General features: G+C 47.6%; 1 protein-coding gene across 1 annotated transcript in view; it reads right to left on the reverse strand.

Moving 5' to 3' along the window:
* Positions 1-16,262, reverse strand: part of PARP2 (poly(ADP-ribose) polymerase 2) — a 695,158-nt gene that overhangs the window by 312,054 nt on the left and 366,842 nt on the right. The window contains exon 12 of the mRNA XM_069651725.1: positions 10,668-10,806. Within this exon, the coding sequence (XP_069507826.1) occupies positions 10,668-10,806 (139 nt within the window). The remainder of the gene's footprint in view (positions 1-10,667; positions 10,807-16,262) is intronic.

Here is a 16,262-nt window from a genome sequence, read left to right on the forward strand (position 1 = left end):
GCGAGCAGAACCTTTCACACTTCCGGTTGACACTGGAGGCCAAGAGATCCACTTGAGGGGTCCCCCAAAGGGCGAAGATCTCCAGGAGAATCTCCTGAGCCAGCTCCCACTCGTGAGAGATCGTGCTCTGCCTGCTCAGAGCGTCTGCCGTCTCGTTGTCGTCTCCGGCCAGATGAACAGCCGAGTTCGAAACTTCCTGCTGGATGGCCCAGAACTCGAGCTGCATCACCTCCCTGCACAGAGGAAGTGACCCTGCACCCCTCTTTTTGTTGAGGTAGTGCATGGCCACCGTGTTGTCCGTTAGAATCAGGACACTCTTTCCTCGCACAGTCGGCAGAAAAGCCTTCAGGGCTAGCCTGACAGCCCTCAGCTCCAACAGATTGATATGGAGTCTGGACTCCGACGGAGACCAACGACCACTGACTGTCAACTCGTTGGCATGAGCTCCCCATCCCGTGAGGGATGCGTCCGTCACGATCGTCACGTCCGGCCAGGGCAGCCAAAATGGGGTCCCCTTCATCAGATTGCCTTCGACGGCCCACCACAGAAGGTCCCAGGCGACCGAGGGCGGCACCTGAACAGGGTCCGACATCCTGCCAGAGGACTGAGACCCTCTGGAGCTTGAGTGCCCATTGCAAAGATCTCATCCGCAACCTGGCCTCTGGCACCAGAAGAATGCAGGATGCCATGAGGCCGAGCAGTCTCAAGAACTCGGACGCTGGGAGTCTGGGCAAGTTGAAACTTGTGCACCATCTGCTGAATGTGAAGAGCCCTCACCTGGGGAGGAAAACACAGCCCCAGGGATGTGTCGAGCACTGCTCCGATGTACTGGAGCCACTGTGTTGGCGTCAAATGGGACTTCTTTAAATTGAGGGAGAAGCCCAGCCTGTGAAGGGAGTGGCAGGTGACGGACAGATGATCCAGGACTTGCTCGGGAGAGCTCCCCCTGATCAACCAATCGTCCAGGTAGGGGTAGACGTGAATACCCCCTTTCCTGAGATGCACTGCCACCACCACCATGAGCTTGGTGAAAACCCTCGGGGCGGAGGTCAATCCGAACGGCAGGACCCGAAACAAAGTGCGAGTCGCCAACCGCGAACCTCAGGTACTTCTTGTGCTTGGGATGGATCGGCACATGGAAGTAAGCTTCCTTGAGGTCGAGAGACACCAACCAGTCCTGAAGTCGAAGGGCCTGGAGGACTTGAGAGAGTAACCATCTTGAACTTGTCCTTCCTGAGGAGTTTGTTCAAACCGTGCAAGTCCATGATGGGTCTCAATTCCCCCGTCTTTCTTCAAAATCAAAAAATAAGGGGAATACCATCCCTTGTTCCTCTCCGCTACAGGCACCAGTTCTATGGTGCCTTTCTGCAGCAAGGCTTGAATTTCCTGCGCAAGGAGCGGATCCGGACTCTTCAAAGAGAGGTTCCCAGGTGGATTGTCGCGAGGCCTCTGCCGAAAGAGAAGACAGTTGCTGTGGGTTATGATCTCCAGAACCCACACATCTGAAGTAATGGCACGCCACTCTACAAGATGCTGCGCCAGCCTTCCCCCAACCGGCGAACCATGGAACCTGGCCTCATGACTGAGTGGTAGCGGCTGCGGCGTTGCCTGGGGGCAAAGAGGTAACTGCCCGAGCGGCCTTGGCACCTCGAGTACCCTGTTTTCCACCTCTGGCACTCTTACGGTGGCCTCTTTGACTGACAGCTCCTCTCGCTTTACTGAAGGACGAGTAATATCGAAAGGAACCACCCCTCCATTGTTGTCCCCTAGGACGAAAAGGCAGAGGTTGTTTAACTGCAGCGCCCAACAACTTTGTTGCAGCTTTGGAGGTCTGCAACCTCTCAAAGGTCTCGTCAGCCTTGCTGGCAAAAAGATGTTCACCGTCAAAGGGCATGTTGAGGAGCCGGGACTGCACATCAGGAGCGAACCCCGACTTCCGCAACCACACAAACCTGCGTATTACGGTGCTCGCCGCCATGGACCGGCTGACACAATCTGCCATGTCCAAACCCGACTGAACGGCCTCACACATGGCATCCTTGCCATCCTGAACCATAGCAAGGAAACCATCCCGTTCGTCCCCTTTGGGAATATGTTCAGCCGCTAATGCAACACAGTTCCACAGAGTGTGTGTGAAACGAGACAAGGCACATACGGAGTTGGCCGCCTGAAGCGCCATATCCCCTGAAGAAAACACTTTCTTCGCCCAGCCCTCAAAACGTTTGTCGTCCCTATCCGGAGGGATGGTAGGATACGACGCCTGCTTTGTCGGAGGCGTAGCCGCCTGCACCACCAAACTCTCCGGAGTGGAGTGCCTGGACAAGTAGCAGGGGTCGCTACTGGCTGGACGGTATTTTCGCGACAAAGACTTGCCCACTGCCGGGAGACTCTCCGGAGCAGTCCAAGCCGCTGCCACCCTTCTCTGCAGAGCCATATGAAACGGCAGTACCGGGTCAGTGGGGGGAATCAAGGATGTCCGTGAGATCATCCTGAACAAACTCCCGTGGGGGAGCCGACCATCCCAAGTACTCGGTGACCCGAGACATAAAGCGCCGGTACGAAGAATCGGCCTGAGTGGCAGGCTCCGGCCTACAAAACTCCACCTCCGGAGAGGTGTCCAGTCCACTGGCATCATGCAGTGACTGCCTCATGTCATCAAATTGGCTATGGCCCGAGAGAAGCTCATCAGGCACCGGAACCAAGCCCTCATCAGAGCCCTCATCACCCTCTGAAATGTACTCCAGGCGGTGAGAGGAAGACCTCTGGGGATCAAAGCTATGCCTGACCTTAGCCAGAGCCTTTCTAGGGGCAACCCCCATGCCACGGGGCCCCTCCGACATCACCGCCTCGAAAGGCGTCGAGGGCGCCGAACGAGTCGGTGCCGGCGTCGAGAGAATCGGTGTCGAGGTCGAGGGAATCGCCGTCGACGTCAGCCGCAGCGCCTCCAGCACCGGCGGTGTCGACGCAGGCCTCGAAGCCAGGGCTCCGAGTGTGTCCTTCGACGACCTAGGCGACGACAGCGTCGATGACCCCCTCGATAGCGGAGCCTCGAGAGAGGTCGTCAACGACCTCGACGCCACAGGCGTCGACGTCTTCCTCGAAGACGGCACAGGATCACGTGGTCTCGAGCGCATCGAGGACCGGGACCTGGAACGGGCATGGCGAGAACGGTTACCCTTGTCCGAGCGGGACCTCTCCCGCGAACCGTGCCGACCACCCGAGCCCGAAGGCGTGCCAGCGATGTCTCTCAACCGATCACGACCGACCCCCCCTCGGGGGCGCGGACGGACTGGTGCCCTGCGATTCAAGAATCCCATTCCTCCGGTGTCGCTTGCATGGTGGGATAAGTGACCTGCCGACGGGCGGCGTCCTCGGAAGAGGACAGGGAAGGCGACCGATGCCGGCGCTTCAGGGAATGCCTCGAAGAGGCAGAGGAGTGGCGAGACAGACTCCTGGAAGGAGACCCACTGGACCTCCGACGACGACGCGAAGAGTCGCCTCTCGAATCATCCATCGAAAGCCCCGCAGACCTCGACTTCCTGGGCTTAGACACCTTACCTACTGACAACTTCTTCTTGCGCTCCTGCAAGGCCTTGGCCGTGAGCGACTGGCAGTCGACACAGTCGTCCATGTCGTGGGCCAGAGGCAGGTGTCGTGCGAGTCCGTTACCGACATCTTGGACCCACAGTCCCCTAATTTCTTGAAGCCCGGACGCAGCAGGGCAGACATCGGCACGAACAGGTTTTCACAAAAACCGAACAGGTTCAAAGAACCGAGAAGAATACAAACAACTCCAAAGAGTCGAGGCCTACCGAGATTCACGAAGCGAACACGTTCGCGGAAAAAACGGAACTGAGGCTACGGGCGTCGTGCGTCCTACTTATCACATAGGGTGACGTCGGCCGTCGGAGGAGGTCCTCGGGGACGGCACATCGACGCAGAAAATTTTCCGAAGCAGCACAGCTGTGGACATTACCTGTCAGATATGGAATACGTCGGAGGACCCAATCCCCTCGAAGAGGGGTGGCTACAAGACAGGCCGGGGGGGCAGGGGGGTTTGGAGGGGCAGAGAGTGGATGTGAAAGATAGGCAGATACGATTACTATGCCCGACGACAATTGGGGTAATGCCTGACTTTAAATCCGGAGCGGTGGTGAGTAGGGGAGGGCAGGAGTCTGCAAACGACAGGCAGCAACGATTTACTATCCCTGACGGCAATTGAGGAAGTGCCTGAAGTTAACAGGGGGAGGGAAGTCAATGGCAGCCAAGACAATTTACAGGGGACATGGGGGTGGGAGGGGGCACATACAGACTCACTGGGGACGTGGTGGTGGGAGGGGGGAACAGAGATTCACGGGGGCTTGGGGGATGGTGGGGGCACATAGAGCCTTACAGGGGAGGTGGGGGCACATAGAGACTCACGGGGGGTTGAGGGTGGGTGGGGTCACAGATTCACGGGGGGCTTGGGGTTGGCTGGGGTCACAGATTCACGGGGGGCTTGGGGTTGGCTGGGGGCACAGATTCACAGGGGGTTGGGGGTGCAGGACACAGTCTCACGGGTGGCTTGGGGTTGCTGGGGGCACAGAGATTCACGGGGGGCTTAAGGGTGGTTGGGGGCACATAAAGACTCACAGGGAGCTTGGGGGTTGGTGGGGGACACCAGGACTCACGGGGGGCTTGGGGATGGATAGGGTCACACCCAGACTCACGGGGTGCTTGGGGGTGGGTGGGGGGCACAGAGACTCACAGGGTGCTTCGTGGTGGGTGGGGGACAGACTCACGGGGGGCTTTGGGGTGGGTGGGGTTCACAGAGACTCACGGGGGCACAGACTCACAGGAGGTTGGGGTGGGCAGGGGACACAGAGCCTCACGGGGGGCAATGCAGTGGACCGTAGTGGACGGGTGTAGACAGGGCCTTCGTAGTGGACCTTAGTTTGCTGTTGCCAGCTCCCGCCTCCCAGTGACCCTGATTGGGTTAAGATGGAAAGTCAGTGCCCAATCACAAGGGGCCATGCAGCAGGCTCTCGAAGAGCCACAGATGGTAAAAGGGAGTCAGCCATCTTTGAAGAAGGCAGTTTCCAGGTGAAACAATGGAACAGAAATGGACCAAGGCACTTGAAACAACGAAATCTCCACAATCATGGGTGCGGATGTCACAAACACACCAGTGACCATTTAAAGCAATAAATACTATTTTTGCAAATTAAACGGGCCGTGTCGCACGCCACATATAAAATATACAAATGTGCACAAAAAGTGGGGCCCACCAGACATAAGTGAAAGCAACATCAAAGATGGCTCACTGAAGATGGACGAACCAAGTCAAGCAGATTCTGGCTGCTAGATGGACAAGGGGGAGGTGGAGGGGCAAGCAGCCAGCAGAAAACGTTCCCACGAAAAAGACCATGGTGGAGGCAACAGAAGATGGTTCAAATGAGCAGGTCGGGTGCGATATGGTGTCCCAATACAGTTCTGGGCATGCCAGCTTCCAAAACCAAACAGGGGAAGAAGCAGACAGCCCAGTAAGGACATCTAGCTTCCAGAAATCCAATCCAAAGCTTGGGTATAGAGACGAGCCCGGCAGGTATGGCCAAGCTTGGTCTCCAAAATGTACCATCAGCTTATCAGCACCAAACTCCTCCAGCAGGTAAGCAAACCTTTATACTGTAACAGAAAACTTGCAAATATCCAACAAAACTGAGGGCACAATCAGGGTCTCCCCTAGATAAACCCCCAAACTCATGGGCTGACCTAAAACCAAACAGACGAAGGCACCAAAAAAGTTTTGGAGGCCAGCCACTAAAATTGGCCCCGAAAACCGCCACTCAGGTCCAGCCACACGATTTGTAATGGTCTTTCAGAGGCTTGGGACTGGTCTAAAGCAGTCCAAGCCACATTAGAGGGTGCTGAGTAAGCCCATATGTGCACAACAGCCATTCATAGTCTTACTTGTGGTTTCCCCAAGACAAAGAAATAGACCAAAAACAAAATGACATCAGCGTTAAAAACACATTAGCTACGCAATGGCTACCTATTAGGTACATTGGGCTATTAATGCAGTAAATAGTCTTGCACTCCTATTGAAGCCAAAATTACAGCTGCCACCACCCTACTCCTTAAATCCACTGTAGGTTGATGTTCTTGGGCCAATACAGGGTGCTAAAAAGGATGTCCTAAAAGCTATATTGTAACTATAGGACTAGATACACTCAAAGGGCAGTAGTCATGAAAATAGCATCAGGTGCGTACTCAAGGAAGTCCAAATGATCTGCAGCGCAGTACATCACTCTTCCTTTCACAAGGTTCAGTGTTAGGCAGAATCCTGTGCAGTTCCCTTGGGGACACTGCAAAAAGATTAAGACTACAGGAGTAAGCAGTAAACCCAATTGGTAGCAGTCTGCACCACCCAGATTTACCTGGTAGCTGTGGCTGAGCATTCAGACTTCTCTCAAGAAGAGTAGGGCAGTATGTAGAGTATACACAATAGGGCCAAAACACAGTAGAGCAAACAAACACTGACCAGAGCTTTGTATAAAAAGTATATAATTATTTAAAACACACTTTATGGAATATACTAGCACTCTCAATCAAAAGCAAGTTAAAACACAGTCTGGTAAAGTATACACACCTCCCTTAATAGTTATCCAACAAGTCAAGGTTAAAACACTACTATTTGTTACAACAGATGTGAGGGCTTAACCAAGATAGCACTCTGATAATGTAGTTAAGGGGAGAGAAAAAGGCAGAGCATAAAAGTAAAACAGTTCCCAACACTTTTAAGAGTTCAGAGGAAGGGTAGAAAGGCAGGTTATACTGTAGAGCCAAAGTTCATAGGCGAGACCCACTTTAAATGGAGCAAAGCGAAATGTGCCCAGGATCACACGGTTTAAAGTGCACTAAAAGTTTTTGCAGAGTGTTCAAAAGAGGTTGGGGTGATGCAAAAGATATAGTTAGAAGGCCTGGAGCCAACCCAGTTTAGAAGCCAAGGATTTAAGGGTCACCTTTAGCAATCTGTAGAAAGGGAGGCCAGGCAGGACACAGTACCTTAAAGAGAAAGTAAGCTCCAGCGGGGGCAGTTGTTCCTAACAGTGGTTGAAGTTTGTGGTTTCGACCAGGGGAACAGAAGGTCTCGTCGAGGAGGGGACGGGGAGTCGTTGCACTGCACAGGGATGAAACCAGCCGCAGAGTTCCTGATTAAAAGGTGCGGTCCTTTTATTCGCGGTCAAAAGTGGTGAGCTTGGCTATCCGGCCGCCGGGGTGCTTGGCACAGGCGATTCGACCAAGAGACATCTTTGGAAGGCGAAAAGGGCGAACTGGTTGATCCCATCAGCTCAGAGGAAGAAGACTCGTCCAGCAGAAGATCTTCTCTTGTCGGGAAAGTGGTGAGGTAGCTGCAGAAGGGCTTCACCGGTGGTGTCGTCGTTGCAGATGGCTCAGCTTCTTCCCTCTTCAGATTCTTAGGTCCTGTGGTGACTTCTGAAGTTCCAGTCCCAAAGGCCCTGCTTTTATGCAGAAAAACCCCCATTCATCAGCCTAGCTGTCAATCACACATGCTAATTGGTGAGCCGGGCAGCTAAGGCAACGCAGTCCAGGGTGCCAATTCCCCCCTCCAACCTTCCTGCTGTACCCAGACAGAGTGGCACCATTTGGAGGGCTTCTGTGGAGATGCCCACCAAAAGTGGAACAAAGGGCTCGACCTTGGTCAGAGTTACAGAGACGGACACAAACGCCATTTTAGAATCGAGTTTTGGCAAAAAGACCCAACCGGTGATTTAATATTAAAGAAATAAACCGGCGGTATCTTTAACGTTGCACCAAAAAGTGGTGCGTTTAAAATCAATGGGAAAATCCCATAGAGAATATTCCGCTGGATTATTTCGCGTGGTAACCATTGCCACCAGCCAGAAAATTGACGAGGGGGGAGGGACAGTGCCCCTCGAAAACAGACCCAGGGTCAATCGAATTACCCCTTACCAGTACTTCCACAATATAATGGTTTGTACTGGTTCTGTTGACAATTTTGGACTAGTAAAGCCAATGGTGACTTTACATGCCCTGGAAGACAGTAGTCAGTCCCAGGGTATGGAGTCTATGTTTGGGGGTCACTGTGACACCCCTGTGGTACTGCACTGAGGGTGCTGTGTACCACACATACAGAAAAACAGATGATATCCTATGGAGTAAAAAGAAAACCCCATAGCCCATAAGCACATAAGTCAAAGACATACCTCAAATCATGCCTAAGAGTGGGAGTAAAAGAGTCTCACTCTTAGCAGGAGAAAAAAACAAACCCCAAAAATCCAGCAAAGCTCCTGGGGGACTCACTAGGTTTAGGAAATTAGCCTTATAAGAGAATTATCCCTAACATTCAGTATATACTTTCTTTCCGCTATGATCTTCCATGTTGCGTAGTGTATGGTGTTTTTACATCGGCAGACTTTTCTTTGCTGAGTTTTTGCCTGAAGATTTTCATGCGAAAGAAATATGGAGGGTGGGGGGGGGGGGCGGCCCGGGGGATTTAAGGGGCAGGGGTGTGGGGAATAGGGACTAGATAATAGGGATGGGTGCTTGTGGGGGAACTCCCCAAATATATATATATATATATATATATATATATTTAAATTCAATGTTTTTTCGGCCGAAGGTTTTCGGCAAGAAACTCCTAAAAAAAACTCTTGCAATATAATAACATAGAACCATGGCGTAGAACCTCTGCTACGCCTCTAAAGCATTGTCAAACCAGTGAACTTTCTTATAGTCCATCAAGAAACCCAAACCCTGCATAGGTTGCACCAAGAGCTTACTACGAGTTTTGGAATGTATCATTAGGCCTGCAGGATCCTGAAGTGGAAGCTCACATGGATTTCTTAACTTTAAGTTAAGGCACACACAAGGCCTGCATTTCTATCAGGCACTCGCACAAGGATTTGTGACAAATCAGCAGCCTTCTGATTCAAATGTGTATTTTCAACCAACAAGCTTTCAAACCTTCTTCCACCTATACACCATTTTGAAAAAAAATACAACATTGCTTTTGTAACTTTGCACTGCTTATTGGAACCTGTGAATTTCCACTTCCATGCCAGGGTGTCATTTGTTTGCAATTTGTCAGCCTTTTATAGAGCCTTCATATTTGAAATTCATGTTGGAACTTGCATTTGCATATGAAAGCACAGCACTGTAAATCGATTTCAAAGAAATTCGCAGTCAGTGGGTTTTCGAGACGAGATTGCTATATCCAACATCCATGTCAAATAAGTATTTCCCCAAGGATTGACAATATATCTTCATCTTTAACAAAAGTGAATGATTTGCTTGTAGTGTCGCTCAGCATCGGCCATTGTGACAACCTTTCCTTCCATAAGGCCCTCTAATATACAGTCAATGAATTCTACCAGACTTGCACATTCTGGCAACACTTGGTGTTTCTGGAAGGTTTTCAGTACCTTAAGACATACATTTTATGATACAGTAGTCAGATGCCTGAGCATCTCTTGGATAGAGGAACCCACCCAACTTCAGTTGCCATTTGCCATTTTCACTCAATTGAACAGCATCAGACTCCTTCTGACCTGCATTTTTTGTGGAAACAGTGCAATGGATGCCTCAGAGTAGCTTCAAATTTATTGCAAAAGATGCAGCCAGTTTTTGTAAAAGTATATCCGTACTTTGGGAGTTGGTACAGGAAAGCACCTTCCTGCTCAATGAGCAGTAACCAGCGTCTTCATGTCCCGACAGTTGTTTTTTGTATCTGACCTGTAATCTTGTCGAGATTACTTTTGTATGTGCAGATCCTGTAACAAGCTAGATGCCACCTTGCATTGCAATGTTTTTTTTTCTTACTGCAGGTGCATGTTCGAAGTGTTCTTCAAGGTTCACAGTCAATTTGAAGTGTCAAGTAGGTTTTAAGTGCAATGAGTTTTGAACTAAAAATTCCTTTTTTGTGGCCTTATCACACCCACAAACGAAAGTATATTCCACCCAAAGGCTTGCTTTGGGACGATGGTTGCTCTATCTACATTAAACCTTCCATAACTTCAATAAAAGGATTGTATCTGAAACAGGTGACACGAGTTATTGAAAGAAATGAAGAACTGAACATGTAGCACTCGTGTGCTGTAATTGTGGCCATGTACTTTACATATGAACATTTTTGAGACACCACTGATCTTCAAAATAAATGTTTTTAGGGCCACTTTTTTAAAGCGTGAAAATGTCTTTAAATGATCTTGTAAATTATAAACTGTCAATAAATAATTGAGATACTGAAGATTATATGCACTACATTGACAGCATTCTTGATGTTACATCAATACTGCACTCCACGCACCATACAGTGACTCGTGGAAATAACTAATATATAGCTAGTTTTATTTTATTCTTACACAAAACCAGTCCCAAATTGTTCACACTGGAACTGCCACAGAGCATGTTTTTACTGTATGTGTACTATGTAGTTAGGCTGTGCAATGTGTGCACAGTTAGCATGCCAGGGAAGGAACACAGTATTATCCTATGCTGATTGCTGCTATGTGCGGCAGAAAGTCAGTGGGCTTGAAAACCTTTCATAATATTCAAACTCCCAAGACTGCAGAACACCGAAAAAACAGCCCATAGTCGGCTTTTTCATTTTGATTTAAACTGGTATTACGGAGGTTCTCACCAACCCAAAATCATGGGGGATCCTTGTATAAAACTCATTGCAGGCCTCCACCAGGAGTCGTCCTGACTGCTTCTTCTTGATACAGTCTTCTATCCACTTCAGGGAACTGTATCCAGCTTTGATTTGCTCCAAGGTTAACTTGCCTACAAAAGAAAAAAATAGTTAAAAGGAAATAAATACAAATAGTACTTTCCAAACACAATGATAATTCCATAATCGTTGCTAAACCAGACAGAACTGATGAAAGCAAGATGTAGTTCATTTGCCGCCAATCAGGAAAATTAACCCACACTTAACCTTGGTTAACATTGAATTGCACGAATAACCTAAGTGGACCCATGCTTCCCCAAGTGAGGAGGGAGGGACACGCATCTTAAAGAAGTTTGTTTTGATGCATTTCAGTTACAACTTGGTTTAACGCATAGTGTTAAATATACTTTATGTCAGGGCTCTGCAACATTTGGATCTCCAGATGGTCTGGACCAAGATTCCCATGATCCCTCACCATGGACTATGCTAGGTAGGGTTGATAAGAGTTGCAGTCCAAAACATCTGTAGAGCCAAAACGTTGCAGACACATGCTCTGTGATAATCCCTTTTGAGGATTAACTGCTTGCACTACTGGTTTTGATGCATATGCCACATGGTTGCATGTTCCTGCCTTTAAGAGGATTTATCTCACCAGGCACATTTATCCTGGGTCTTATGCGTAGGACGAAGATACATCACTACTTGGCCTATAGTGAGTTCACTGGAGTTGTCATACCACTCCAAGTGGTGGAATGGTTGAGCAGTCAAAATAAAGTAAGGAGCAAGATGGTTCAGATTCACGAATTCGTTAGTCATAGAATAAGGTAGCACTACACATTTTGTTTACTTGTATATGAAAACATACCATACATCTACATCTCCATACCTCTATCTCGCCATCGTAACAAGATTGTGGAATAAGCGCAAAGCTTTCAAACATTCAATTTGGTGATTAGCAAACAATCCTGTATCACTATCATTGTGATGCAAACACCTATTTGAGCACTCTGTGTAGGGTCCACAATGCTAGTCTACATATCAATTACTTTGGGTGTGAACTACGTTAGGATGGATCTCTAAAGTCTGGCCTAGTGGACAGATTCTAGGAGGCCACCCAAGTTATAGTGATCAGGGGAACTGAGAGGTTCGCCAAACACAATCAAGGTAAACGTGGAGAGTGGTCAAGGCTTAGTCTCAGGGGAATGTGAGTGGGGGTCAGAGGTCCACAATGAGCCCACACAGTGAAGCACACAATAATTCAATTTAGACTGTTAAATACAAAAATACTCTTATTATAGGCCCAAAAACACACACTAGAAAATGAATCAGAAAAGGTAGTATTGTCACAATACTCAATTATCAAACATACAGTCACCTTAGGTTTTTAGGAATGCATACAATAACTTGTACAACTAAAGGAAGGTAAGTAGTGATACAGTAAATTAAAACCAATTCACAAGAATGATGCCCTAATTTCGTAATTCCAATCCCCCAATCCCGATGATGTATGGGGCCTTGTGCTTCAAAGTCACAAATGCGTTTTAGGAGAAGGGACCGATCTAGGAAGAGTTCTTGTGCTGGTGAAAATGTTCTACAAGATATTCAACAAGTTACAGGTATGTAAAATATTTCTATCTTTCCGATACGATCAAAAAGGGATGGAATAAAATAAACAAAAGATTATTCTAAGGAGAACAGGGGAGGTGAATGCATTGCAATTACTTACACCACCCCCCCGGACCTCTGACTCCGATTTTCCCAGGTAACTAGGCAGGTCATCTGGGAGGCGGGTCGCTTGAGGTTTTACCGCTGTTGGATCCAGTAGAATATGCCTAGGAGCCGAGTGTGCAAGGATTATTCCCGTCACACATTCTGATTCAGATGATTTTGTTTGTATAGTAATTCTTGGAGATCAATATTTGGTTTTTGTTTGTTGCCTTTATCCCATGTTAAGACTGCCTTCCAAGTGAAACATTCTTATATTCTTTATTCGGTTTCTATGAGAGCAGACATTTCGAAAAACACGCCGGTCCTTGGTAGATGTCGCTATATTTAGACCATAGACCAATGGTAGGTGTGAGTGGGCAAAGTTAAAAGTATCGAAGAAAAGGATGGACCAGAATGGTTTCATCAATTCTCCTAAAGTACTAGTACGTGGAGTAGTTCACATCTTTCTAGACTCCAAACGTACAGTAATCAAGTATCTTAATCCTCCCTTATTTGGTTTGTGAGAGGATAGGGCTGCGGTCTGGCATGGAGTTTTGGAGTTCTTAGTCCATCTTTACCAAGTTACAGTCCAAAAGTGAGCTCACACCTACCATTGGTCTATGGTATAAATATAGCGACATCTACCAAGAACAGGTGGGTTTTTAGAAATGTCTGCTCTCCATAGAAATCAAATAAAGAATATAGAATGTTTCACTTGGAAGGCAGTCTGAACATGGGATAGAGCTAACAGAAACAAAAACCAAATACTGATCTCCAAGAATTACTATACAAGCAAAATCATCTGAATCAGAATGTGCGACTGTAATGACTGAGGGAAGATTCGGGTGTTCGACTACTCTCTAGGTCCAACACGTGGACACCAAGGATTATTCCCGTCATTGCAGGTGCAGAGTGCAACCCTTTGCGAAGAAGAGATGTAGAAGGCACTGATGCAACCCTCTTCAGGACACTTCACCATATTGTGAAAGGCAAGGTCCAACGACAGTTACTGCACACTGACGACAATAGGCATCTTTCAAGTTGCGGTTGAAGAAGACTGTCCACAGCAGGATCCCTTGGTGCTGGGAAGCTGAAACATGGCAGGAAGGTGAATTGTGGCACGAGCTGGCAATCACTGAAGATCCAGTGACGAGCAGAGAACGGCAAATATTCTACCGGTGTAGCTAACTGGAGAGCTGGTCAGTTTACCAGTTGGTCCAGGGACAATTCCGATGGCTCAGGATGGCTGGATCCTTGAGAATGCATCTAGACTTGTCAGTCCCACCAGTCCAAGGGGGGGGAAGCACAGCTCAGGGCCTTTGCAGATCAGCTAATCCTGCAGGGCGTCTGCGGGGCGAACGCAGGAAGGGATGCCAGGCCTCTTGGGGAGTAGTCCACAGATCTTCAGTCAGCTGCTCTTCTACACAGGATACTTGGCTCTAACCCTGATCTAAAGACATGGCTGCAGGAGTCCTCTTCTTGTCCTAAATCCTGACTGGAATCCAGTCGCCAAGCAATGGTAAGGATGTGCCCCATTCAAAGAGCCAGCAGTGGTCCAATCAGGGACCACTGTGGGTTTTACGCAACACACAACCTTATATGGCATTTCCTGAGAAGGCCAAAAAATATGGTCAAAGGACAAGTGAAAAATCTTGCGGCACAGCCATTTTAGGGCACCAGCCACGTTTAGTAGCCCGGCGCGGTAAATGCGATTGTGAACACAAAGAATAATGCAAAAATTGTAAAAATGTATCTGCTGCCAGCAGCTTGTCTTTACGCACATATCAAAGTAACCATAAATACAAGTGTAAAAGGTTAGGGTGATGCAAAAGTATCCCAGCTGCAATGTAGGATGCTGTGTGCACTGTGTAAAGTTAACAAAAAGGTAAAAAGACAAAAGGGCAAAAGGGAAACAGTTTCCCAGTACTGATAGTCTGAAGGACTGGTCAGTTTCCCCATTACAAAATGGCAAAAGGCCAGGAGAGTGAAGCTAAATTATTCACTTCGCTGCAAGAATTCAGGACAGGTTCAAAAAGAAAAGCAAAATGTTTGGAGGTCTTAAATCCACCCAAGGGGCTTAATAAAACGATCCTAGAGGCAATACAGTAAACTCCTACTATAGACCTGCACTGCAAAATATGGTAGCATGGACAGAGCAGCCAGGCTAATCACAGGAGGGAGAGAGGGCTGTAGATGGATACAAAGAACCTGAGGCATACATATGGTCCAAAGAAAAACTGATGTAGTTATATACACACACACACAGGCAAAGAGAATTATTTAGAAAGGCAAGTACTATTATCATTCATAAACAATTATAAACACCAGCAATACTTATGTTATGCAAACCAAAGTATAAACCTTATTTAGAATAGCAGTATGCAGTTCAAGGTGAGTAAAACCTAGTGATACACATTTAGAATGGCAGTAAGCTAGAAGGACAGTATGTAATTCAAGGTAAACAGAACACATTGGTAATAAGCTATGTTACTTATTCAGTCTCAGGAATAATATAGTTATACCAACAATGTTACAAGTAAGTATCTTGCAACATATGTAACTTATTCCTCTTTCGGGAATGCTACATCAACACTCAGATTACTTTTCAGAACATAGTTCTAAGGTAAGCAGTAACTTAACTACTTTTCAGAGGGGCAGCATGCACTTCTAGGATCAGTAGGAACTCAGGATACACACAGAATGGCAATAAGGTATTCAAGTTGGATAAACCTATTGGTAATAAACCCTTACACTTATTCTATTACAGGAATAGTTATACCAATGGTACTTTGCAGAAAAGTGGAACACAATTCTAAGTTAAGTAAAAACGATCAGAATTTGTAGAAAGCATTTCAAGCAAAGTGAGAACCTAATGTTTGTTACGCATTTAGAATGACAGCAACTATTCAAGGTGAGTAAACCCCTATTGGTAGTAAGCCCCTACACCTATTCTGTTTCAGGAATGTGTAGGCACACCAATGTTACTTTTTAGAAGAGGGGACACTTCAAATGTAAGTAAATAACTTGATATTCTTTACAGAGGGGCAACAAGCAACTCAAAAGGTAAGTAAGAAAGTATGAATACTTTGAAACTTATTCTGTTTCAGGAATCAAAGCTACACACTAACTTATTGGCAAGGAAGTACTATGCAACACTTGTTATATTTTTTAGTCAGAGGCCTTATACTTTTGAAGTCCTTCCCTATTCTAGGGCATGAATGATCTCAGAGGCAGAAGAGGGACACTAGTGGTCCAGAGGCCAACAGTAGACAGCTCAGGATAGGGCACAGATGCAGGAAAGTCAGAGATTCAGAGGATTTCTCGACAAATCAAGTAAGTACAAACTTTAGGGTTAGTAAAACGTGCTCAGCTACTTCGCAGAAGGCTTCCTAGATGCGTTCCAGCGTTAGGCCTGGGCGAACAGTATGGGCGAACTCTCAAACACGAATCAACACCCTAGCCACACAGGAGCGACATGATGATGTGTAAATATTTAGCCCAAGCCACACAGTACCTCAGCAGTGAAGAAGAGCTTGCAGACGGACACCTTCACGTTGCCGCAGCACAGGACCGGGGTCTCTGAATTCCCAGTCAAGGTGAGAAAAGAACAGACACTGGAGGGGAACTTGCAGCAGCAGTCGACAGAAAAGGCTTCCAACAAAGAATCTTTGGTGCTTCTCGCAGCTCTGCGAGGTCCCCTTTTCAAGGTACCAGATGAAGGACGGTTGTCTTCGGTCGGATTTACCTTGCTATTTCGGTGCTGCAATCTGATGAGGGGACAAGGAGTGGAATTGTGTCTCTGGAGGTCCAGCAGGAGTCCATCAAAGTCTCAGCGAGATTAATTCTTTGGAAGACAATGCAC

The sequence above is a fragment of the Ambystoma mexicanum genome, chromosome 3p (genome assembly GCF_040938575.1).
Source record: "Ambystoma mexicanum isolate Mex_15411 chromosome 3p, UKY_AmexF1_1, whole genome shotgun sequence".
Lineage (NCBI taxonomy): Eukaryota > Metazoa > Chordata > Amphibia > Caudata > Ambystomatidae > Ambystoma > Ambystoma mexicanum.